This window comes from Neodiprion virginianus, chromosome 1, assembly GCF_021901495.1.
Source record: "Neodiprion virginianus isolate iyNeoVirg1 chromosome 1, iyNeoVirg1.1, whole genome shotgun sequence".
NCBI lineage: Eukaryota > Metazoa > Arthropoda > Insecta > Hymenoptera > Diprionidae > Neodiprion > Neodiprion virginianus.
In genome coordinates this window covers 8,934,540-8,960,053 of record NC_060877.1, presented here as the reverse complement: position 1 = coordinate 8,960,053, position 25,514 = coordinate 8,934,540, and the positions used below count along the sequence as shown (strand labels likewise).

Here is a 25,514-nt window from a genome sequence, read left to right as displayed (position 1 = left end):
ATCGGTACAGATCAAGGTACGTCGATAAATGATACAATTTAAAAAATACTCAATATTTATAGTCAGTTGAATACTCACAGCCTGGCCCGTGGTGCCTTTATCACCTTTTGGTCCCTGTAATTTTCACGTAGCATAAAAACAAAAATTACAAATATATAAACGTGCTTGAATATAAAAAATACAGACGATAAAAAAAAAAAAAAAATTGTACATAATAGATATAATGATCGTGGATATTGAGCGTTAATTAATTAAGCAACAAACACTTCTGCAGGAGAAATTTTCGGCAACTGTATAAATATTTAAAGGCCTGTGTCCTTCGGCATGCATGACAAAGGCAGAGAATTTAGATGCTTCGAGGATGTGGTAAATTTTTAACTACTAATGTTGAACTGTTATCTTTTTTCAATTTTTTTGTTCTTCTTTTTAACCAACGTAACACGCTTAGGTTTCGAAATTTTTCAATTAATGCACTAAAGTAGTTTTATACATGTACTTGTGCAATGTTTCGTCACCATACCTCGGTACCTGGAATCCCGTCTGTTCCCTGGGGAAGAACAGAGAAAAAAAATTGACGTTAACTTCATGCTGACATACAAACATGAATTGCTGGTTTATGATTAATTCGATTGTAAGATTTGGTGTAAAAAACAACAGGAGAGTTTCAGTTTAATATTTTTATCTCCGCCAAACTTATTTCGAAAAATCGTAAAAAAGCAAAGCTGCGAAATTAAAATTTATGATAAAACTCACAGGCAGTCCTGGGTCTCCACGTTCTCCCTTCGTTCCAGGTTCGCCTTGAGCACCCTGTAATAATATAAAACGTGTGAATTGCGCCCGTGTTTCTAATCGTCAAATCGTAAATAGTAAAACAAAATTTCCTTCGTTTATAATTTTCTCGAATAAATTTCCTTCATATTCGTCCCGCATAATTCGATTGATATCTCATACTATACGCACATATATGGTTTTGCACCTAACACCGCGTTTGCGATAAGTATGATATTCGAGTTAGTGAGAATTAATTTTTGCGTCAATTGTTAATATTGTTAGCTGCAGTGCTTGGATTTTGTGACGAGATATTAAGATAGCAAAAAAAAAAAAAAATATTACTAGTCACGGTGCACAGATGGTGAATTATTTTCTGTGAGAATGTTAATTGATTTTAAGTAAAAAGAAAGTTGAAAAAATGGAAAGTGAAAAGACAAGACGAAAATAAAGAGTAAACGAGGGGAAACCCGGATTTTCTTTCTATCCAAATAATTACGGGCGCGTGATAAATCGACGTATATAAAAATTTTCCCGCTCACCTTCATGCCGTCTAATCCTGCCGGCCCCTGAAAGGGAGATGAAATGAAATCAAATTTGATGAAAATTAAAGAGTGGCAAAAACGAGACAAACAAAAGGAATGCATACACCAAAAGTAAAACAGGAAAACAGTTGGGAAAAAAGTATATCGTATAACAAGAATTGAATTACTCAATAAACATGTTTATCATCGGGTCGAGAATTTTTTTTTTTTTTTTTTTATCTTAATGTACATTACATAAACATGTTCATTGTATGTAATATTATACACAGGAATACCCATATATTATACACATATGTATATAGGTATATTCCATCGTAGAGAAAAAACGTTTTTTTGGGGGTTGAAAGAATAAATAAATAAATGAATAAAAATGTATACAAATAGTTTCGAAATTCATTCCGTGACGAATGATTGGTTGAGAAATTTCGTTTTCGCTGTTGTAAAATTATTAAATCACGAGGCTTAAGTCACATGCTGTAGGTTGCTTGAAAATGTCTTGACTATGCGAATGAAAAAAGTTTCACGTGGTCGCAGCAAATTAACACGTTTTAATTTAGAACTTTAATTTAACGCAACATGTAAGTAATCAAAATTTAGAAAGTCGTGGAAAAGAAAATGACGAGGAAAATATATTTTCGAATATTATGAAAAACAAGTCTTTCGGGTATCTGGAACAAAATGCAAAAGCGTTCTACACGCGTGTAAAATATATGCGTACGCGTATGGACACATATTTATTTACACACGTGTAATATAAATATTCACCGTGATCGGGACACGAAGCTTTGACAAAGGGCGTTTTTTTTTTTTTTTTTTTTTTTTTTCATAATGAAAGCAAAGGACACAGGCACATGCACATTCTGTTTATTAATCAGGATATCGTAAAACAAAAGTTTGTTAGTGATTTTAATTAGTTTTCCAAGGACATTTCTGCAGATGGTTACGGAACGCTGCCTTAATTATTAACAAATATATAATATATAATATATAATATATATCGTGTATGTATAATGTATATCATAACGCTCCGATTCTAGTTTAGCCGTAGCACAGACGCATAAGTTGCGTTTATAACATTTTATCGTCGCCGTAATCATCATCGTCATCATCATAATAATCATCGTGATCATCAACTCATCCTCAAATAATCTTAGTGCGTTTACAGTAATCTGATTACAATACATTAATTAAGTCGTGTTTTAAATATTTTACAAGTTCTTATTACATTTACGATCCTTTAATAAGATTATCGTTAGATTTCACGTATTCTCACGTATATTAATAATAACAATAATATTAATTATACACGGTCAAGTATTAACTGCTAGAAATCGATGCGTCAAGTTCCACCGAACTACGTTATTAACAATAATAATAATAATAATGGTAATAATAACAATAGTGATCAACGCCAATTATTATTATTATTACAATTGGAAATTTTTATATTATTACGTTACCTTAAATTACCTTTTAAGTACGATTAACTCAGGATAAACATATATATTACCGATTATAATATAATATATAAAAAAGTGGCTAACATAATTAATTACATCGCTCCCTTATCGCTATATATATATATAATAATAATATATTATATTTCCAATCGCCGTTATATTATCGGAACACAATCGGCATTAATATTCTCGATTTCACGATTTCTTTTCAATCTGTAGTGCCGATGTTGTTTCAGAGATTCTCTCGCAAACTTGTTAGCTCCTATTTACGCTATTACAATTACGTATTGTACCATTGACTCGTCTTTTTTTTTAGTTTTTTTTTTTATGTATAATCGAATTTCGCAAGCCGTGTTTTATTGTTTTTCAGGGTGACGCTGTGACATGCAGTTTAATAAATTTTAGCCAGTTTTTCTGTAATCTATAGCAGTCTCATTTCACAATTTCGTTTTATTTCAAGTTCAGACTTGAATTGCTGGTTAATTCTTACAGATTTACCGACGGACTATTTCGGTGAATTCAATCCAAATTGAAATTTCAGCAAGTGTACAGAAATTCTAAGATTTCAGAAAACTGTTGGATTAATATGAAAATATTTTTTTTATCTACATCGGGGTTAACGCGTCAATCAGGATTCACATCGGCTGTTAATGAAACCAAGTCGTACGACTGGAACCAAAATTGAAAAATAAAATTAAAAAATATATATTTAGGAACTTAAAAAATACTCGATAATTAATTTCGTGCAGCTTTCATTTTTGATTTTTTTTCTGTGCTTTCGATATTCCAGATTCATACGGTAAGAAAACAAATAAACGATTGGTAACGGCTGGTATTTTTAAATTATATTTAAAATCGCATTCAAGAATTTGATCAAGTAAACAAAGTACCTTGAATATTTTGAAAATATTGGATAGGAAGGAGACAAAAAAGTTTAAACGTGCAATTATCATCGAAAATAATCGACTTCTGAATATGTTATTTCAAGTTTTGTTTCGTTTGAAGAAATAAATTATAATCAAATATTTAAATAGCAGTCTTAAATTGGAAAATTTTTGTTCCGGGTTCAAGGGCTGAAATATTTTCAATCCCGTGTCTGAATAATAATATCGATGATCTTCGAGCCGCCTTATCGCGTGTTTACACAATGCAATACACAATTCACAAGATATTAATTGAACAACATTACATTTACAATGTAAGCCTAATACTAAGTGTCTATTTTATACGATACGCCGATTTATTTTCAATTAACCGCTTTAAATATATGCATGTATTATTTTTGCGAGCAATGTGCGTGTGTGTATTTTTCATTTTTCATGTTTTTTTTTTTTTTTTTTTTTTTTTACGTTTTTGGTGTTTTTTTTTTTTTTCTTTCCTTCTCTTCGATACATTATGTACAAGTATATAATATTATAAGGAAATTGCATCGGCAGCTGCTAAGAATAAGAACACTTTGGTTAATAATTATACACGCCGCGTTTATGCATAATACATATTATATTATACGTACATATATATGTATGTATATATATGTATATATATATATATATATACCGTATGCATACAAGTGAAGTCACATACACGTGTATATTTATGCATATTAATAGAATAATGTACGTATGTAACGGGAATCAATGAAAATCCATCATTATGTATATTAATTTACGTTTAAGAAAATAATTACTCTTTCCGATCAGAGACGTACGTTGTATGGATAGAGTCGAGATTAGCTATATATTTATGTACCATAATCATAGCCTATATTCATCTACGGGCAATTAATGCGTCTGCAACGTTTACAAGAGAATCTCCAGATATTGTTTCCCGACCCTTTTTTTTTACAATGTCTACGCGTTGGTATATATGATTTATTGTTAGATAAACGACACGTAGTGATTTGAATGCGATCGAGAATTATTGTTATTATTGTTGTTGTTGTTATTATTATCATTAATATTATTATTATTATAAATAACTTTTACACAAGGGGCCGTATTTCCAAATTATTCATGCGGAAATCTCGGGGCACACCGATCAATATGATTAAAATATTTATTACATTTATTTATACGCGCTTATGTATATATTTATATCGTTGTACATAATTAATATGCTCATCCAGGACTTAATTACATAATTTATATCGTGTTGGAAGAAATGTTTTTTCTTCATTTGGCTCGATAAATTATATAATAAATGGGTGGAATTCCGAATCGATGAATTTTCAGAAATTTTCGACTCAAGCCGGTGGATCGAAAAATGATTTTTCAAAGTATGTGGGCATTTCTACCGATTGAAATTTAAAATGAAACGGTGATTAAAGGTACAAATATTGATTTATCGTACAACGTGCGTCAAGTTTGAATTATACAAAATCGATCGTTCAGAAAAATTGTGTAAATACAATTTTTGAATTTTGAATATTCGTCTCAATTCCATCTCGATGATGAATTGCAAATAAATACGAAATTCGGTGAAGTTGCAGACTTTGTATAAAATATTACCGGCAACGAAAATCCGGTTCATAATTGGCAGGAATGCCCATATCATACATAACGCGTCAAATTAATTGCCAACAGCTGATCGTGCAGCTCGACACTGTCCGCATTAATTTAAAAATCACTTATATATGTGTGTGTGTGTGTATCACATGTACCATAATAAGTCATGATCATCATTTACAGATACATGATAATTACAGAAATACGAATCGCGATAATTGATTAATGACTGGAACGACCACTCTACGTTGTACACGAGTATAAGAATTTCGTGTCATTTTCGAATGATATGAGATGATATGATGCGATGTGATATGACGTGTGTAATGTTGTGCAATACGTGATATGACGTGACAGTAATTATCGTGATAATGCGACGAACAAATAATTGCTCAAACAACGTGTTGCATTTACGGATATCCTACGAGGTATATCCGAATATTCGAAAATGTTGCAAGAACAAAAACAAAAAAAAAAAATCCTACAACAAACGGAGATAATGAAACACAAACTTCAACTGTGAGTTGACACGAAGTTAAGGATATTACTGATCGTTTGTATTTTTGAGATTGGCAATGATGAATGTTTTAGCGTTTAAACACCAAACATCGGATCATGTAATTTAACAAACAAGATTTTCAAAAATAATATCAAATTGCGGCCACATCCGACGTGTGGAAAATGAACGCACGTGTCGTAAGCTATGCACTCGCTGATTGGCAGCATGCATGATATTCGTATATTTACGTATGGATAATTCTTTTTATGTCATGTTTCCAACAAACCGCGCTTACAGGCATCGAAAATTCACCTTACATCACGATTACTCAAATATTAAACATACCATGCCGTTTTTATTTCATTATGTATACCTATATTACGCAGATCAATATTATTTACATCGATTATATTAACGTTAATATTATCATTACCTTCATTATTATTATTATTATTATTGTTATTGTTGTTACTACCGTCATTAATGTTATTATTATTATTATTATTATTATTATTATTATTATTGTTGTTGTTGTTGTTGTTGTTGTTATTATCATTATCATTAAGAATAATCGAATGAGGAAAATAAGTTTAAATTTCTTACCATAATATTATTATATTATATTATATTATATTATATTATATAATGCCTTTGGACGCTGTGTAAATTTTATCACGAAAATTCATATACGAATAAGAGATTTCACCATATTTCGAGTACGTATGCATGTATATAAGTACAGTTTTATTTATCGAAGTCACTGTAATGCTGAACCATAATTACAGGCTAATAACAGTCACTCGTTTCTTTTCACCATCTTCTCACTTTCTTCCACTTGTGTTTTTGTTTACAGGGGATTGAATATCGTTAGAGATGCGAGGATGTTGTTGAAAAACGTAGCAATTTTCTAACGGGACTTGCGCGTCAATGCCTTATTATCTCTCTTATCGAAATATAAAATTTCCGTCAAGGTTTATATTCATTTTTAATTAAAGGTTTTTTAATTAAAGGGCATGCAGAGTTTGCCACTTGAGTTCATTTTCCGTCTTAGTCGATCGTAAAAAGTTACAGACTCATTTGAAAGAGTTTCAATTTTCAAAGACGCATTGAAAATTTTTTGCGGAGGTCGTGAGTCCGGAGAAAAGCGATTTCTCGTTTCTTTTTACTAAAGAATTCGGTTTTCGATGGGTTTTTTTTCCATCCAAAATTCACTTTGCTCTGTACTGAAAATGCGATGCATTAATGTAGGGAATGTGTTTATTTGGAAGCCCCATCGTTCCAAATAGCGAAATTACAACTTTACCGATTTCATTTTACCATGAAAAATTTCTTGCCTTCTTTTTCGAAGACTCACGTTCTTTACTATGTAAATCGAAGTTCTTCCAATAAGTGAGTAAAGATCAACAGTCTTAATCGATTTAGCTATCTAATCTATGACTACGATATTTTATCGTACAAATTACGCCGTTAAATAATGATACAAAACGTGCAAAAATTATACACTTGCGATAATCAATTATACATACGTATGATAAATTTAATAATACGATATTGCAGCTCCCTGCATATGGACGCGTTAAAATTAGCCGTCTGTTTTCATTCGGATTCGATTTTCATTAGTTTTTAGTTTTTGCCTTTCGTCGATTTTTCTCATGAGAATTAGAAAAATAAGACGCAGAAAATATTCTTGAAAAACGATGATTTTATACACCATTCTTTGGTCGAAAGCAATCAGTTTGAATTAACAGCAATTCATGTTAAAATTTGATGCAAATTTAGAAGTTAAGCCATGAATGAGAAATATTTATTAACAGGCTTTCATCATTATCGCAGCTTTTACAAGATTTCGTAAGAAATAATAACGTTGGTCGGACGTAATCGGCAAATAATTAGTTCTAAAATATCTAATTCTCGAATCTGTACAGCAAAAATCCAAACAACAGCATTTAAATCGCTTCGGCCTTTTGGTAAAAATTAATTAACCCTATTCTAGGGTGGAGAACAGAGATAACATAACCGGTAAGAGTAATTTTTACCCCGGCAAATGAAGGATCGTCGTAAAATCGCTTGTCAAATACAAAAACGAGTCTTATCGAAACGCTCGAGAATATTAAAAATAAATGTATCAAATCCCCCACGAGTGTTACCAAACTGTTTTCCACCCTTATAATATTACTTGAACAAAAATAAAGGTACAATTATATTTATACAGCTAAAACCCGCCGAGCTAATTGGATACATAAATCTCACAAAGTGCCGTCCAATTACACGCAAACCGTAAATCGTTATGTATTATCCATATCGATGATTGGATTGGAAACTCAATGCTTGGAAGAAAAGAAAAAAAAAAAAAAAAAAAATTAACAAACGAACCATTTCCTTTTTTTCCTTTTGTTATTGTACTATTTTCTAACTATTATTCGTCACAATTCCGAGGAGTTTGTGTGCGTGTTCTGCTGAGAGCTCTCCAGGTTACACGGTGTGCAGTAACCGTTGGGTTAATATTGTCGGCCTTTAACCTTTTGACGGGTAGATGGGTGGGTGATGGGTGGGAGGTATTGTGTTAGTTGTTAGTTCAACTAGTTCGATCCCCACGCGCCAACCTGCGTTTTTTGTTCAATTCGACTGATTAAAATAATTCCGTTAGTCACTCGCACGATTTTGTGCGAGGTTTGTTTCGTTTTTTTTTTTTGTGCATTTTTTTTTACTGCAAATTTACATTTTATGTCGTACACGAGTGTGGCGATTAAACTGTGTAAGACAACAAGGCGATTGTGAATTAATCATCGGGTTTTGTGTTTTTTTTTTTTTTTTTTTAACACAGTTAAACGACGAATCATTGCAACATATGTGTACAGATTGAATAAACTTGTCAACTTTTGACATCGAATATTTGAACCAAAAGTTTGAAGAGCCTTTCGCGATCGAAAAAAAATGAAATACCGAGTCCTTTTCAATGTTTCAGTTTCGATTCTCGAGAGAAGGAGTTAAGATTTTGATTTTCGAACCATTTCGATCTATACATTTTGTCAATCTCATCGACTTTACACGCTTTATTTTCCTTTCACATTTTTGCAATTTTTTTGTCCTCTGATTTTCGACGCGTGTTAATTAAAATACTCAGAAATCGCAAGAACGAATTGAATCTGTAACATATTGAGCACAGTAAATTCGTCGATTCCACCTTCCATGGCCCTTAGTTACTCGTATCCTTTGATATTTTTTTTCTTGAATAAAACATCCGCCAGTACCACCCACTAATTAAATTGTCAGATGACGAGCTTGAGAGATTTTCGGCTCGTACAAAGTGTAAAAAAATTATTCCTTCATTTATACATTTGTTTTTCGCTTCAACTGCTTAAGAATTTTTCGTAATAATCCAATGACTTTATTATAGATCGAATTTGAATGGAAATTCAGGTTTATATTCAATCGACAGATATTCTGGAAGGACGAAAATGAAAAACATAAAAACAAAAATGCACAAACATATCGCCAAGATCGATTCTAAACATATTTTATATTCCGTATATCCAACAGTTTGCAAAAAGTTTTTTATTATTTACGAAACAGAAGGTAATTACGAATATTGGTCAAATTTCATTTCGTTAATGCTCGAAGTATGTAATGTATTGATTTCAGCTTATAGCCGGTTGGAAATGTTTCGTTATTACGTGGAAAGGGTACGAATAATCATGGGGCTAAGAGTAAAACAAAAAAAAATAAAAGACAGTGACAATGACAAAAACCGAGTAAACAGAGATGATATTTCCTCACGGAGGAATGTTAAGAGCGATTCGCCCAACTTCTTACCATGTTGCCAGGTTTACCGGTGTCTCCTGGTCTTCCAGACTCTCCTCTCAATCCCATGGGACCCTGGGAGAAAATTCAGAAAGAAAACCGTTGGAGTAAAAGAAGAAAAAACGAAAAATTTCACGAAACGTTCAAGTAACGGAAAGAAAAATAATTGACAATCCTAGGCGAAAATTTGTTAGAATTATTTGACGAAAAACTTTTGACGAATCTTGAATTCATTTGGTAATTATTTTACATACACTTGGAATTTTGAAGCTGTTAATTTTTTTGCCACCAAATTCTAACGTACTTTCTTTCATTCGTTTGTAAATATTTAATCGAATTTGAAGTCTTTGATATTACATTTTAGAAGTTCGTCGTTAAAATTATTTTTCCGATTCTGACGAAATAGAAAATTCGATTATTTTATCAACTTATTCGTTTCGCGAAATCTCTGCGCATTTATTCTTGAAGCAGAGATTTCTTTTTTGCTATAAATTTGAAAATGTTTTATATACGTACAGGCAGTCCCATTGGGCCAGGGTCACCCTTCGTTCCTTTTTCGCCCTGAAAAGTGAGAAAATATAGACTGAAACTTTTCCGCTCTTGTGGGAAAATTCTACACGCCATATATCGTTGCTCGTTTCGAGTGAAAAATAAAAGACGAATCGATCGCTTCGAGCCAGTTCAAAAATGAGTCGGAAAACAGCCCGAAACTGTGAAATGTGAAACGGTTTGAACTTATGGGAGAAATACTGACAGGGTCACCCTTTGCACCGTCGTGACCTCGGTCTCCCTTTATTCCAGGTGGACCCTGAAGTCCGGGAACTCCAGCTGGCCCAGGAGGCCCAGGTGGGCCCATTATCTGAAAATAGATTGCAATCTGATTGACGAGAAGTTTGACGCAACGAACGAAATCTGCCCGTAAAAATGTGTCGAAATAGAAATCTGATGTAAAAAAAATAATGTTTAAAAAGTGTCGTTGTACCTCGTCAAGTTAAATATAATTAAAAAAGACATCTGCGGTCTGAGGAAAAAATTTCAAGCGCTTAATTTGATTATAAATATAGCTTCAAGAAAAACAAAGTTATATTCTAATATTTTATACCAAAAAAATTCGTGTGTTCTGTTAAATTTCAACGAATGACAGTTTAATTTATTCGTTGATGAATTCTCTATAAATTGTCTGTCAAATCGATTATTTATTGAGTTGGTTGGTCGATAAAAATAAATCTGATGCGTTTAATCGTTGTAATTTACAGACGATAAGATCGCGATTTTCTGATAAATACATTATTGTTGTCCAAAATCTAACTCAGACTATCTACGGAGGGTCTGTATACAGAAAAAAAAAAAAAAAAACAGCTGTTGATAATAAGAAGCGGACAAGCAATGAAGATTTTTCGGTGAAAAATGATAGAATAATGTTATTTCTCTGAAATTGTTAACGTAACGACGTGTTTACATTTAAAATTCAGCATTTTAAAATCTTCCCCTGCATTACGTAGACTTTTTAAGTTACATGTAACTGGATTAGCTTCGGTAACGTTTGGAAGAATCTTTTGTTTAGTAAAGTTTTCGCTTTAATGCTTTTCGAACCTGACCGTAAGTTTCGTATATTCTTAAATTGCAAGTTTAAAATTGTACGGCTACAGGTAATAATCGACGTAAAATTCGAAAATTCTATTTTGATTTTGAATCTGAATTTTAACAACTTACCACTTCGCCGGCGTTAACTTCGAAGGTGCCGTCACCCTGGAATGGGAGAAGACAGGAAAAAAATTAGTTGGCTGCAGCACAGTGGAAGTACTCGGTGATTTTTTTTTTCGATAAACTAAACAGTGAGGATTTTTGTATCTTATATACGCACCTGTCTTCTTCTCAATTTTTTGTACTTCTGTTGACGGGAATCAGGGCGACATGAAAAGATGAAAAAAAAAAAAACAATCGTTACACAACGAATTAAGACAAAGAATCGCGAAGGCGTTTGGCTGACGAAACTTACCGATTCTCCCTTTTCTCCCTTCTCACCTTTCTGACCCGGGTAGCCCTGTTTTCAAAATTCATATCACGTTAATTGTTCACGATTTCGATGCTATTAATATTAGAAACAAATCAAAAAGATGAAGCTTTCGTACCGGCGGTCCAGGCAACCCAGGGGGACCCATAAGACCCGGCGGCCCAATGTCACCGTATTCACCCTTTTCACCCTTCGGCCCAGAAAGTCCCTGAAAAACGTGATAAAAACGTGTCGTTAATTCTATCCCGGTTTAAAAACCAAAATGGCAAATAGAATTGCGGTGAAAAATAGAGTTGAATTAAAAATTAATCACAGCAGTGTTACTTTGTAGATAATAAGTAGCGAGAAATGACGGTAGGCAGAATCGTTGTAAGGAAAGTTTACGAATTCCTTTCCGTCGCTATTTATATATAATAAATAATTTTCCAAGAGTACCGACCGGCATTCCTGGAGGTCCTTGGATTCCAGCCTCGCCGTTAAGTCCGTCACCTCCCGGAGGACCCTGAGGTCCAAGATCGCCCTTCGAGCCTAGAAACGAACGTAGAAAACGGAGTATTAAAAATTCGTTATTCTCACGGGGATCGGTCTATAAGTGACAAAGCTTGCTCGCCCTGCAGTGAATCTACGACCGAGTGACAAATTACATATCCGGGTGGGTGTACGCAATGAAGAATAAAAAAAAAAAAGAAAAAAAAAGAAAACGAAAAATTAGAGCACATCGCGGCACGATCCTCGGTCCTGCGGCAAGTGTGGAGAACCTGTTTTCAGATGAAACTCATAGAGCTTAATAATAGGGTTGGGTATAATATGAAAAGGTTTTAGGTATTGAAACGAGGGGGGTGACAAAAATCGAGTGACTTGGGTTTAACGGCAAGCAAAAACTGCAGTGATGATACTTTGACGGTTTTTCCTCTTTTTCCCATCCTCATTAAAATTCCCGGCTTTTCTTCAATCTACCTGGCGCGGCAGTCTCGCCCTTGACACCCTTCTCGCCGCGGTATCCGCGTTCTCCCCTCTCGCCCTTCGGTCCCGGCAGTCCCGGTTCGCCGGGTAAACCCCGTTCAATCACCTCCGGTTTACCGCCCTTGAAACCCTACAACGACACTGCAAGGTCAGATCCATCCAGGCCCTTCGTTTGTACGGGATTTAGAATTGCCGTTGTGCTAAGCTTTTGTGGGGCGGGGTTGAAGTTCCGAATTTGAAAAAGTCCCGCAGGCGCTCAACTCCGAATTATTTCGCAGCGAAACTCGGAGTAGAGAAATCAAATTTTGAAGAAACAACAAAGTTTCGAATGGTCGGAAATTCGAAGGCTCAATGTTCCGAAAATTAAAATATCCTCATACAGTGTAGTTTACTCAACGAGTGGGCGTAAAAAAACAGATAAACCAAAAATTTTAATTACCAGGATTCCGAACGTAAAAACGTATCGAACATCCAAAACAAAGGGAGTTCAGAGTGGTGAAATTTCACTAAAAGCCAGAAATTCACAGAACTGAAAATCTTCGATCATTCGGAAATGGATGTTTCGTAAATTTGTAAATGTTCTCATTTTCGCGCTTTCGGAATTTTTGAATCGTAACATTGTCTCCTTTCGGAACTTTGCACTTTCGGACCATTCGAAACTTCGATGTTTCTTAAAAGTTTGATTTTCTCTACTTGAAGTTTCGCCAACGAAAAATACGGAATTTGGCGCTATGGGAACTTTTCAAATTCTGAATTTCAACCCCGCCCCGCATTTGCGAGTTTGCGGCAAGAATAATTGAGAGTTACGCCTCAGACTCGGGAAGAGTATTTAAAGTATTGTCAGGATAGGATCGTTACGATAATTTTTAGCTACGTTATCAAACGACATGGAAAAATTGTGGTGAAACTAAAGAAAAAAATAATAATAATCGGGCAAAATTGTATTTATTCACTATGAATGAAAATTCATTCGTCGATTTCGCAACATTGCTTCAGATGTATCAAGGTTTATTGGACATTGAAACTAGAGCTTGAAAGATGAAGAGTGAAAAGCTCAGATTATTGATACTATTGTGTCAGGTTCCTGGGATTTGAATCATTATTCGCAAATATTGTATTTTTTTTCTTGGAATTCCGAGGTCGAAATTTTCCATTTTTCTTCATCTTGATCTGTATCTGAGAATTGTGTCATGAGTGATAGAAGAAAACCGATTTCCGATCTTATCGGCACTTCTTTAGTCGAAGCACGAAAAGTGAATATTTGAATAACAAATTTCCCATGAAAATTTGTTTAATACACATCTCGATTTGACACGTTGAAAATACTTTTCACCGAGAACTAATGGATATTTTTGGAAGGTCTTTTGGTGTTAAGGTTGTACGATAATAGAGCCATAAAACCGCAGAAACCCGGCACGCCAGCGTCTGATAATCAAACATATTGAAATTTCACTTCCCAATAACTTAGCTTTACGGAGAATAAAAACTTCCGATTCTTCCAACTCATCATTGATTTGAACAGCGGATGAGAGCAAATTAAAATAGCAGAATAAAAGGAACATATGTAGTTTAAGATCGAAGTTCAGAGATTGTTATAAATTTCTCGTATATACACCAGTAGTAGCTTCATCGATGAACGTGAAAGAAGAGAGAGTCAACATTAAAGGCAATAAAAAATCCATATCCGAGTTAATTTTTACTTTTATAAATATGGGAGTGTAAAGTGAAGAGAGTAAAACGCGTCGGACGGTTAAACGATAAATTGAAAAACGATAGAGAGAGAGAGAGAGAGAGAGAGAGAGAGAGAGAGAAAAGCTACATAGATGGAAGTTGATACTTACGAGGGTTGCAGAGACGCGTGTATCGTCGCCATGTTTTTGTGAGCCTCAAGCCGTAGTAGGTATTAGTGATTACTGATTAGTAGATTGAACCAACAGTGAACACGCAGAAGGAGGTAGTGGGTGTTACTGGCTACGTAAACACAAATTAGTTACAAGCTACCTAGGATACGAGCTATTCAACACTTGTTACCATAAACATAATAATATATAACATACGTGTTATATGTACACGTTGTGTAAGTATCGCCAAGCTATTAACGTGTTAATTAATAAATTAATTTACTAGTATAACAAAAGGCTCGCCGCGAGTCCGCAAAAGACCTGACTTTCGCTATTTTTTTTTTGAAAACAAATTTCACTCTCGGTATTGTTCTTTTTTTCATCATCTATACTCATATTCGCCAAATGCTGCTTTTGCGGAGCGTCTGGCTTGCCTCGAAGTAAATGTACAGCAATTTTTTTCTTTTTTTTTTGCTACTCTACCACCAACACAAATTATACTTACGTTTTGATTTGGTTACAGGTATATTACACAATATTAGTTCGTACCTACGCCGTATATATATACTATATGTATATACACGAGCATTAGAAAATTGTTATTCTGAAAGGCTTTAGTGCAGATGTCCTAATCCTAGATTTAAATGAAAGTGAAAACGTTGAGCCTCTGAGCCGAGATTCGTGTGTCTTATACCATGTTTTTTGGTTTTCTCTGTTAATAATAAATTAATTATATTATTTATTTATTTTTCTTTCTTTCTTTTGGAAACGTGCCATTTGCTGCCACCAACATTTTGAAATTTTCTTTAATCGGTCGTAACATTATTTCAGAGCAAGTATAAGGACGTTTTACGTACATTTGAGTGGACAAAAAAAAAAAAAAATTTCAGAATCTCGATGTGGAAAGATTCCAATTTTTTTTTTTTTTTTTTTATGATTTTTTATTTTTCTTTTACAGAAAATTATTTTCATCACTCTTTTATATTACCGAACGAGTTCAAATTGGGTTTTAAATGATACGTGAGGTTATCGCATCAACTCAAAGCATCATGCATGTCTTGTTTTATGTTTTATAGTTAAAGTAAACTGTAATTTACTCCGACAGCGGTATTCGAGAGGGTGAGAAATTTTGAGGATATCGCGATTTATCTACGAATGAATGAATACTCATTACACCCGAAGAAAAGGTTACGGTTATTGTTGCTGTTTTCATTCGGCGCCGCGGAATTTGAAATTTCTATGTAAAGTCGACACGAGTTTTGAAAATTTGATAAAAAGAAAATGAGAGTTTGAAAGTCTTACGGACAATTCTAAAATTCAACAATGCAATTTTCAGTTCACGGCTGAGATTAGAAAATAATCTGTAACCTCAACGGATTTGGTACAGTATAAATTCCAGACTAAGCGTAAATATTTCAAATGTAAGAATTTTACGTTTATTTAGATGTTATAAAAAACGATTAATTATTTCAGACTGTATATATAATTCTGAAATTATTGTTAAACGAGTTTGGTAGTAACGGGTATCGACAATTTTCCAAACGACGTATAAATAATATTTCTTCAAACGAATGAAACTAATTTGCAAATTTTATTATTTTTCGGAGATAAAACCTGGCGTTTCTGCCATCGTTGCCAAAAACCAGTTTCTTCGAATGGTGTGAAGTGGAAGACCGTGAGGAGGAATGATTCACAAGTGAAACGGTAATCATTGGTAATGATTAAAAAAAAGTTTCAAACACGGAAAGTTTTCCTTGATTATTTACATAACTCTCGAAATACGCGCTTCGATCACTCAATTACAGCTTACTAAAGAGATCGGTTCGTCCGAAATAGATGCTTTTTATTAGTCTCGGGACGAGACAATCGAACATTGAGTATTTATCAAATTATCATATTCGGAAGCTGTGAACATCTCGTTTACAATACTAGCATTATAAACAAAAGTTTAGACATCGATGCTTGATTTCAAGCCGTTTAAAAATCTTTGAAAATTTCGTGATATTATTTCGACTTCACTTTAAAATATGATTAATTTTATTCAGAAAATTAGATTTTCCACAAAGTTATAACTGAAACAGATTTTCTGTTTTCTCAGTAGTAAATTTGATATCGCGATACGTCGATCACGTTCAATAAATGGTGCGGTGTTGAAAAATTTAAATATCCAACAATACCGAAATGAAAAAAAAAATGTTTCAGTTTTCAGAATTTGCAGTTTTCTGAATAAAATGATTCATCGTACTCAAGTTTTTATTAGTTATAAAATTTTCATTATTTCATATTACCGTATTTTCAAAGAGATCTTCGCAGTTGAGAAATACAATAATTTCACGAACACTCGACGCACGATTCTCTGATAACAAAATCAGCGAGAAGTATCATTTCCGTCGAATCGACCTGCTCGAATTGTCATGCATACGTAAAATTCATCCACGACAGGCATAAAAATCCACGTGCGAGCGTTTTCATTCTCCAGTTTCTATTTCCATGCAGCATTTTTCTCGAGCGGTATTTACCAACAGGGGTTTAAACTACTCGGTGGTAAGGATGTCGGGAGGGATATTCTCAGTCAGCCGGGGTTTCGGAGGTGGTAAAAACTGCTCGAGGATGACGGTGCAAGGACGCACGAAGCGCCGAGCACCGGGGAAATAAAAAGGAGACGGAACGGGAGAATCGAGATACTCTTCGAGGAGGGCGTGGAGGACCTTCGGGAGGACCTGGAGGAGCTTACCCGCTTGCCGCGTTTCCCACGGGGGCCTTTCTCGCCGGGTAGACCGGGGGGCCCGGTCGGGCCCAATTCTCCCTTCTCGCCTTGGGCCCCTGCGTACCACGGACATCAAAAACATCACTATTTGATCCTCTCTCGGTTCATCGCCTCCCATTAATCATACCACAAACTACCGTTAACTCAAGGGTGCAACAATTTCACTATTATTCATTATCGTCGGTCAGGTTCGCTCAGCTATTCGTTACGGCTGTATTATTACACGCGTAACGCGAGCTTGTTATTTTTCTCCCTCATTTTCTCTACCCTGTCTTATATTTCATCGATGTTCAAAGTGACGGGGCGGGTGGAAAAAAAAGGAACAAAAAAAAATAAAACAGAAGTAAAAACCATGCTTTGCTCACTGTACTAATCGACTAGTGATTAATATTTCAATGATATATACGATATTGAATTTCAAACATATTGCGTATTATAAATATGGATATTCGATGAAATATGTATGGAAATTTTTCTCGTTAAAACTCTTGAGATTGCAAGTATACACCTATTTATAAAGTTTCCGTCAACGATCTTTTCTCTGTGAATCTTCAATTCGTTAGAACTTTCCGTAAGTTGGGATAAGAAAAATTTCCCGCAAATGGAAATCTAAAGATTTTTTCTTCGACGAAGATTGTTACGAGTCTCACGCGACGGTCGAATCACATGCAATCAACGAGGGTATAAAAAGGATCGCGTAGTATCTTCTCTCTTCGCGGTTAGGCCGAACGATTTTTTAAATTTTTCGTAATATATAACATGTATTTATTACACACACGCGTTGCTGTACGCATAGATCGATATCAGTTTAATCGAAAGCTTTATACGGAGGTTAACCTGCATATCCCTCGGGACGTTGCTCTGCAGTTAGTTTTTTTCCCCCAACCATCGAAAAGTTCACCACAACGATCGTTATTATATTATCTCCCACCAGAATTTACCCCCGTTATTTTCCCACCGGGAATTCTACCGAGTTTCAGTGAGTGGTGTTTTAAGTAAAATATACGTGTGTGCGATAACAGCGAAGAACGAACGAACACCAACTAGTAAAGCTAACAACAATACATGTCACTACGCAATTACACTATGGCTTATAATACATCATATTTTTACGAAGTTACCTGTTTGCCAAACGCCTTTTGCTCCCATCGGCTTAGCGTCTTTTCGGCAACAAGAATCCCGGACTTGAAATAAATTTCAGGGGTGAAGTGGTCCCTCGTTATAAGACCGGTTACGGGGATATAGGAGAAATCGATTCTCCCCCCCATAACTGAACGAGATTTCGACACGCAATAACCGATCAGACCTTTCACGGCGGAATCGACCTTATAACGAGAAACTACTGCACTCGTACAAATTATCTCTATAATCTTACCGCGATTCGGTGATTTCGGCAAGCGTTTGTTGACGAAATTTTTTGACATACAATGGGTAAATGAATAAAAATCAGGAGGGAAGAAAAACAAGGAGGTATATATATATAAAAAAGAGAAAATTCGTATTAGTAGACTTTACCACTTTACTATATCGCTATCACCGTTAGCTACAGTATTACTTATACTTGGACAAATGCAATCTGGAACTTGGACAATTGGGCAAAGTTCTAATTGGCAAGAATACGTGAGAGACCCGCTCCTGGGTTCGCATGGTGTACGCAACAGTGTTGGGTATTATAAACAAGAAGGTATACCATATATATTTATACATATACATATATAGGTATGGCACGATTGCACGGATTTCTCTTAAATCCTGTCCAGTAAAGGGAGCTACGAGTAGATCTAGACGGTTACCACGCGTATACCTTTGTTTATCATCTCGTAAACGCGACCCGTAAAGCTTCCTCTGTGTATGGACTGACTTAAGGCCAGGTTATTTATACCTTATAATCTATCATCTGTCTCTACGTTTTCGTCTCTTATACACATACGTACACGTGTTGTTGGAGTATGTGTAAGGTATATAATATACGTATATCAGTTGAGGGGATTCTGTTTCTTCCTGCATTTATCAAGCTACGTCAAGAGTGAAATTTCTCTCAAACATCAACGGATGTATAACCACCCTAGATAAATCTAGAACATATATTTCTAGGTACACGGATATAAATAGGCCCGTGTTTCGGATTTTTTTATTTATTTTTTTATTCAAAATTAAAACAAACAGAAAATTCTGGTCTTGGGGTGAAATTGTTGCAAAAATTATTTGTCACAAATTTTATCTGCGGCGTGCAAAGTGTTTGAATTGAATCTTTGTAAATGACGATCATCATTTTTCTTTTTATTCGGTTAATGAATTTTTTGCCTCTTCGTTGTGTCGTGGTAAAATTGAACAAAAAAAAAAATAAATAAATAAAATCAATCACAGTGAGATCGACTTACTGGCTAATCTTTGCTAGCGAGTCAAAAATATTTAATTAAGTCTTATCGAAAAAACTTCATTGATCCGAATGAATTTATCGAATTTATGAAATTATAAAATTTTGAGTAGTTTCAGATTGAGCATCTTGGAGATATTTGACAAAAAGGAAGTTGTTACTAAAGAAAAAAAAAATAAATAAAATGAAAAAAAAAAAATCGCTTCTTAAAAATCTGGTAACTTGGAAAAGAAAAAAACCTACAAGTTTTACAATAGATCATAAAACAAGACACAATTACTGCAAGTATTTTGCGTCAACTATGAAAGAAAGAAAAAAAATAAAAAAAAATATTGCCGAAAAGTGTTGAAATTATCACTCAAAGAAAAAGTAAAAACAATTTCGTACGCGAAAGGAATTAAATTTATCCGACCGACAATTCGTACGTGCAGAAAATGTTCACAGAGAAAGCTTTTACTTTATAATTATGACGGGGAAATTCGTGTATTAATCGGTGATAAAATTGACCCTGCTTGTTTCTCGGTCTTTATACCCAAACCGAAAACAACCGCGTCTATTTCGTTACGGCGTGATGAAAAGGCGGAAAATTTACTCACCGGGAGGTCCGGGAGGGCCGGGTGGACCCTCGATGATGCCCGTTGGGAACTCATCGCCGTTTAGCTTCGTCGTTAATCCCCGATCGCCCTTGTCGCCTCTGTCGCCCTGCGAACGAGAATTGGGAAGTAATGAAAGGTTAGCTAACCGGGTATCGAGAGGCCCGTGAGAATGAATTTTAATTGGAACCGTAATTAGATTTTCCTCTTTCCGCTTCGATTTTCATTCCCTTTCATTTTATTCTTTGTCGGCTTTCCGATCCAAGAAAATAAGGAGAACAGAAACGCAGAGAGATTGGACAACGGGAGCGACGCAGTGTCGAATTTTTAAGATGGTGAATATCTGTATTATAAAATATAGAAAAGTCAAAATTTAGAAACGTAAAGCATGTGTAAATAAACAAAGTACAGAATCGTCGGAGTACTGATGTTTCGCTAGGTTTTTATTTTTTCTCACAATTGTACGTTTTGTATTTCTATACTTTGATATTTCTAGATTTTGACCATTCTATAGTTAGACCATCTACATTTGAAAATTCTATCAAACAGATTCTCGCGTTTTTGGAAATTCTGTATTATAATCCCTCTATTTTACGGTACTTTTACATCCATTTTTACCCCCATTAAAAATATTAATTTGTAAATTACCAGAAAATTCTAATAAAATTGATTTCTTCCACGGTCACGGTTTAAATAGTGTTGAAACTGCAATTTCAATATTAAGCCCGTTATTTCAATCACCTAATTTTCTCAGTCAAACAGAATATTGGCATGAATTCATTGTTTCATCAACATCAAACTATCGTAATATTCACAAGAAAAATTACTACGTGCGACCATAGTGAAAAAGAATATCGACGCGTACGAAATTTTCCAGTTACAGTTACAAAATGAATTATTTTTATTTCGTACCTAGTGCAATGTTTTTTCGGTTACGGTAAGGAATTGAAAATAATGAAGGACCTTAGAGTACCCACAATTAGAAATTTCTCCCAGTGTAGGACTTGGGAGCGAGATTATTTCAGCTTTTACATGTAATAACGGTAAAAATTTATGAGCCTTGAATTAGTGAGCGTGTTTGGCCATTAGCAGCGAATCCCCGGGCGCAGTTCTGCATAATAATACTATATACTGCATCAACAATGAGAGAGAGAGAGAGAGAGAGAGATAAGTAGAGAGAAAAAGTGAGAGGATGAACAAAGTGGAGTGGATGAGGCCAAATGAGGAGTAAAAAAGAGGCAGCTGAGCTGACCGGCACTTGGTTAATTCTCCCCAGGCTTCTCAAGAAGAGGCGAGTGCTTTTCTAAATAAAGAATTTTTAAACCAATCTTCTTACTCTAATTGCTTAGTCGGTCCGGGGAGGCGGAACATTCATGAAAAAAAATTTTCCCACGAAATAGCGGACGATTTCTTTCAATCGAAATAATGGTGATCGGCAGCGTCTAAACTAAACTGAATCTAAGAATATCACTAGAAATTATATATTCCTCTGTCGAGTTGTAATTATTTTATGCAATACGTAAATTTTTTTTTTCTAATTCCAACGCGATCTGTACGACTAGTTTCACTTATTTTTTGACTCTTCTTTGATTTGGTTACAATTAACGAAGCTTGTTATTTATTAGAAAATTAAGTGTCACCTTATTAGCGTGTTAAGGGAGTAAAATTTCATTTATTTGTTTAATGTGTTGAAATCACTGAATTTAAATAGTCAAATCCTTCTCAACGATTTCTGTTTTCAATTGAAAACTTCTTTGTTCACACGATGCGAAGGCTTCTTTTGAGACTTGAAATTACGTCAAGGATGCAAGATCGTATGGTTTTTAGGAACTCACCTTTGGTCCGGAAACTCCTGGTGGGCCTGTGGGACCGATGGGACCTATGGGTCCTTGCGCGCCCTTTTCACCCGGAGGACCAACTTCGCCCGGTACTCCTTGCCGTCCATCGTGTCCTGGAACTCCTTCCGATCCCGGAGGACCCGGAGGTCCTGGTGGTCCTGGTTCACCCGGCTCACCCTGTTCGTCATTAATTTGTCAGCGTTTTATCCTCGAGTGATAATCGGGGACTCAAGATCTTGTATTTTTCGCAAAATGTGATATCGCGAATCGTTATTTCCGAGTTAAAATTGATTACGCGTCCCGATTTTAAGCGCCAAGATCATGGATCCCCTTTTTGTCATCTGGTTAGAATGATATTCGCTGATCTTTGCAAGAGAAAGAGAGAGAGAGAGAGAGAACATTTGTTAGGTATATAGAAATTGAGAATGTTTTTAGATTCTAAGGTCAAAATTCATGATCGGAATTTAGCGCTCATCGTATACTCGTATTTGTAAATTACTTATTGTAAAGCGGTGTAAGAATTGGTGAATTTAGAATGCCGAGAGAGTTAGGAGTCAATAAAATATCACAGCGTAAAGAAGTTGGACGTATTTTGTACGTTTGTTAAAGCTGTTATTTCAAAGTTATATCGTACATGTATTACATACGTATTTATTACACGTCCTATCAACGAACAAGTATGTATCTCAAATTTGAATAATACGTGTACACAAGTTTGATGGAGTATCCGTGAGAATAAAGTACGTTTTGAATGGAATTGAGTAAACGTAAGCTGTATGTAGCAGAGAGAAAGGAAATTAAAGGAGATCGTAAAACACACCTGTTTATCATCGTAACCAGAAACCGAGAATTTTTCTATTCTACTCCCGCATGCGGATATAAAACTGGTTATTTTACGTTAGCTATGTTTCATTTCTAGAGAAAAATATAAATAATCATGTAAATTAGTAATAAAAATAAAAAGAAGAAAACTAAAATAAACAAAAAAAAAAAATAAATAAATAAAAATTTTGTTTTTACATAGAGTTTCAAATATTTTACCGTTCCGTTAATTAAGTTCAGAATTCCAGAGCAGCATATATTACGACATATTCATGCGCAGTCATTCTTTAAAGCGTACACATATCGTATAAAAAGAGGTACGCGGATAAGTTCAAACATTTATCATGCGGGAAATGGAATTGGGAGAAAGAATTGTGTCCGTAAAATAGAGGGGGAATAAAAAAACATAGAAGAGTGTTATTACACACGTGACATGTACGGAGAATGGGATAGAAAAAAGGATCGAACGGTCTTTGCCCTTTCAGCATTAACCTTCCCGTTTGCAGTAGATTGACGAACATTCTTCGGAATAGCGTTCGGAACATTTGTCGTCTGCCGTTTTGAATATTTATTGCCAGAGTAGGTACAAGCTATAGACGAGATAGTTTCAAGATAGAAGAAGATACGTAGTTGAACTTTTTTATTTATTTTTATTTTTTTCGACGAAAAGGAATCTCTCTCAGTTTCAGGTTCAATCAACGATTCTAGTTTGCTGTTTGTAAACTCGGCAGTGAGAAATCTTGGTAAATTACGACGTGACTGAAGGGGCAAAGCAAGTGTGACTTACTTTCAGCTGAATGACGGTCTCCGCCGAGATATTAATCCCTCGATCTTGAAGTCCCTAGAAGTAGGTGAACTACAAGTAATAACCAAATAACCAAATCGGGATGTGGGATTAAACGAGAATGTACAATAATGGGTAACGGGATAATTGTTTGCAGGGATTGCTTATTAATCAACGGGGAAATAACAGGGGTGTAGTAAATCATTGGTAGATCCAACTCCGGCATGCCCAGAATTATGTATGTAATATATATACATATATATAATATACGTATACCTAGAGACTGTAAAACTCGTAATAAAAACCATTACCAACTGAAATGCAATCGAGATAAAATAAATTGTAAGAATTAAATGAGCGAAAATGTCGCGCTGGGAATTTTTAACTTTGCCTCGATTTTTCGTCAGTCTTTATATTTCGGTCTCGTCAAGGAGGATCCGGCGTTAAATGGCAGCGTGACATTTTCGCGATCGTTTTATGTACACAGAGAGGGTATAAATCATATTAGGACGATACAGGAGAACATTTACACGAAGGTGGCAGAGCACTACACCGAAAGCACCGAACAACGCAACGCAATGACTTGTAATGGATGAGTATTACCGAGAAAAAAAATTTGTGGATAAATTGTATTAACACAAGAACCAGAAGAAGAAGAACAATGCGGGAAACTTGGTCGTTGTTGTTATTATTATATTACAACAACAAAAGTTCGGTCAAAGTGGGTCTGAATTAAAAATATTTGGGACATGACTGTATTTTTGTGCGTAGAGGGGTTTTTGACCCTCAGGAACTCAAATTTCGAGTCATGTTTTTTCGAGAAAATAGCAAAATTTGACGTCATTTGCGTAGAGCGGAAAATTCTACATCGAATTGTGTCATCGTGTGTCGGAAAAGGAGGCGGATCAACAAATCAAGAAAAAAGAAATTCTACTCATCGACGGCATCTGGAAAATTTATGTGAATTAGTTTCGTTTTTCTTAATTTGTTAATCCGACTCCGTTTCCTACACGTGAGATGTAGAATTTTTTGCTCTCTACGGATGGTCAGGTGAATTTTCGTCTGTCGATGGAAGTTTTTTTTAAGAAAACCGCAAACAACATCAAATTTTGCTGTTTTCTCGAAACGCCGGCTATGCAGCTTAAAAATGATTTCAAACTCGAGTTCCTGAGGGTCGAAAACCCCTCCGCGCACAAAAATGCAGCCATATATCCCGAACATTTTTAATTCGTACCTGTTTCGATTGGACCATAGAAAAAATAGTACGAGATACAAGATATATTCAGAAATAAAGGACAGAGATTTTCCTCCCTCCTTTTTCTTTTTTTGGTTGTTTCAACAGAGAACGAAAAGTAGATACACTATCGATACGTCTATAATGCATGTCAAATTTTAGAATGAAAATGTAGGTTTTTCTAGTTGCAGGGGTTTGATGGCCCGGGGGTTACCTTCAGGGCGACGATTTCTGCATAGCCAAGAGTTCCTCCGCGTAGCGTCGTCACCGATCTCTTTAACCCCAATCCCTGTGCATTCACCCGTAGGCAGGAAGAGTATTTATTTTCTTATTTCTTTCACACGTCATCGATCAATAACAACTTAGTTGCTGCTCTAATTTCACGATACTCTCGTGATTGCCACATAATTTAAAAATTCGTACGGTAACGCAATTCTCCGTGGTTTAAATAATTCTACTAAAAGTTTTTGCTGAATAACTCGAAAATCTGGTTTTTTATTAGAAAATTTTCGCCATATATTTTTCCGATCGCAATCTCTGATAAAAATACTTTTCGTAATCTTAACTTTGATGAAATTTTCATTACAGAATATTTCTCTCAGACCTTGGGGAAATTTTATAAAAAAATTTTAAAAACCGAAAAATTTTTCACCAAGAGCAGTTATCGCGGGTATTGTTTTAACGATGTATAAAAATATGCTTTC

General features: G+C 34.9%; 1 protein-coding gene across 13 annotated transcripts in view; it reads right to left on the bottom strand.

Annotated features, from left to right (window-relative positions):
• LOC124310113 (collagen alpha chain CG42342) overlaps positions 1 to 25,514 on the bottom strand; it is a 170,833-nt gene that overhangs the window by 4,089 nt on the left and 141,230 nt on the right. For 4 of the 13 annotated variants that reach the window (XM_046773755.1, XM_046773752.1, XM_046773756.1 and 1 more), the window contains 18 exons: positions 25,025 to 25,111; positions 23,580 to 23,633; positions 21,968 to 22,147; positions 20,136 to 20,241; positions 17,130 to 17,218; positions 12,549 to 12,684; positions 12,031 to 12,119; positions 11,710 to 11,799; positions 11,577 to 11,621; positions 11,442 to 11,468; positions 11,291 to 11,326; positions 10,332 to 10,436; positions 10,094 to 10,138; positions 9,590 to 9,652; positions 1,311 to 1,337; positions 754 to 807; positions 521 to 547; positions 79 to 114 (listed from right to left, as the gene is read on the bottom strand). In XM_046773755.1, coding sequence (XP_046629711.1) covers positions 79 to 114; positions 521 to 547; positions 754 to 807; positions 1,311 to 1,337; positions 9,590 to 9,652; positions 10,094 to 10,138; positions 10,332 to 10,436; positions 11,291 to 11,326; positions 11,442 to 11,468; positions 11,577 to 11,621; positions 11,710 to 11,799; positions 12,031 to 12,119; positions 12,549 to 12,684; positions 17,130 to 17,218; positions 20,136 to 20,241; positions 21,968 to 22,147; positions 23,580 to 23,633; positions 25,025 to 25,111 — 1,296 coding nt within the window. Of the gene's footprint in view, positions 1 to 78; positions 115 to 520; positions 548 to 753; positions 808 to 1,310; positions 1,338 to 6,231; positions 8,380 to 9,589; positions 9,653 to 10,093; positions 10,139 to 10,331; positions 10,437 to 11,290; positions 11,327 to 11,441; positions 11,469 to 11,576; positions 11,622 to 11,709; positions 11,800 to 12,030; positions 12,120 to 12,548; positions 12,685 to 17,129; positions 17,219 to 20,135; positions 20,242 to 21,967; positions 22,148 to 23,579; positions 23,634 to 25,024; positions 25,112 to 25,514 lie in introns of those variants that run through there. The other 9 variants (XM_046773750.1, XM_046773753.1, XM_046773757.1 and 6 more) reach the window with 7 other exon arrangements.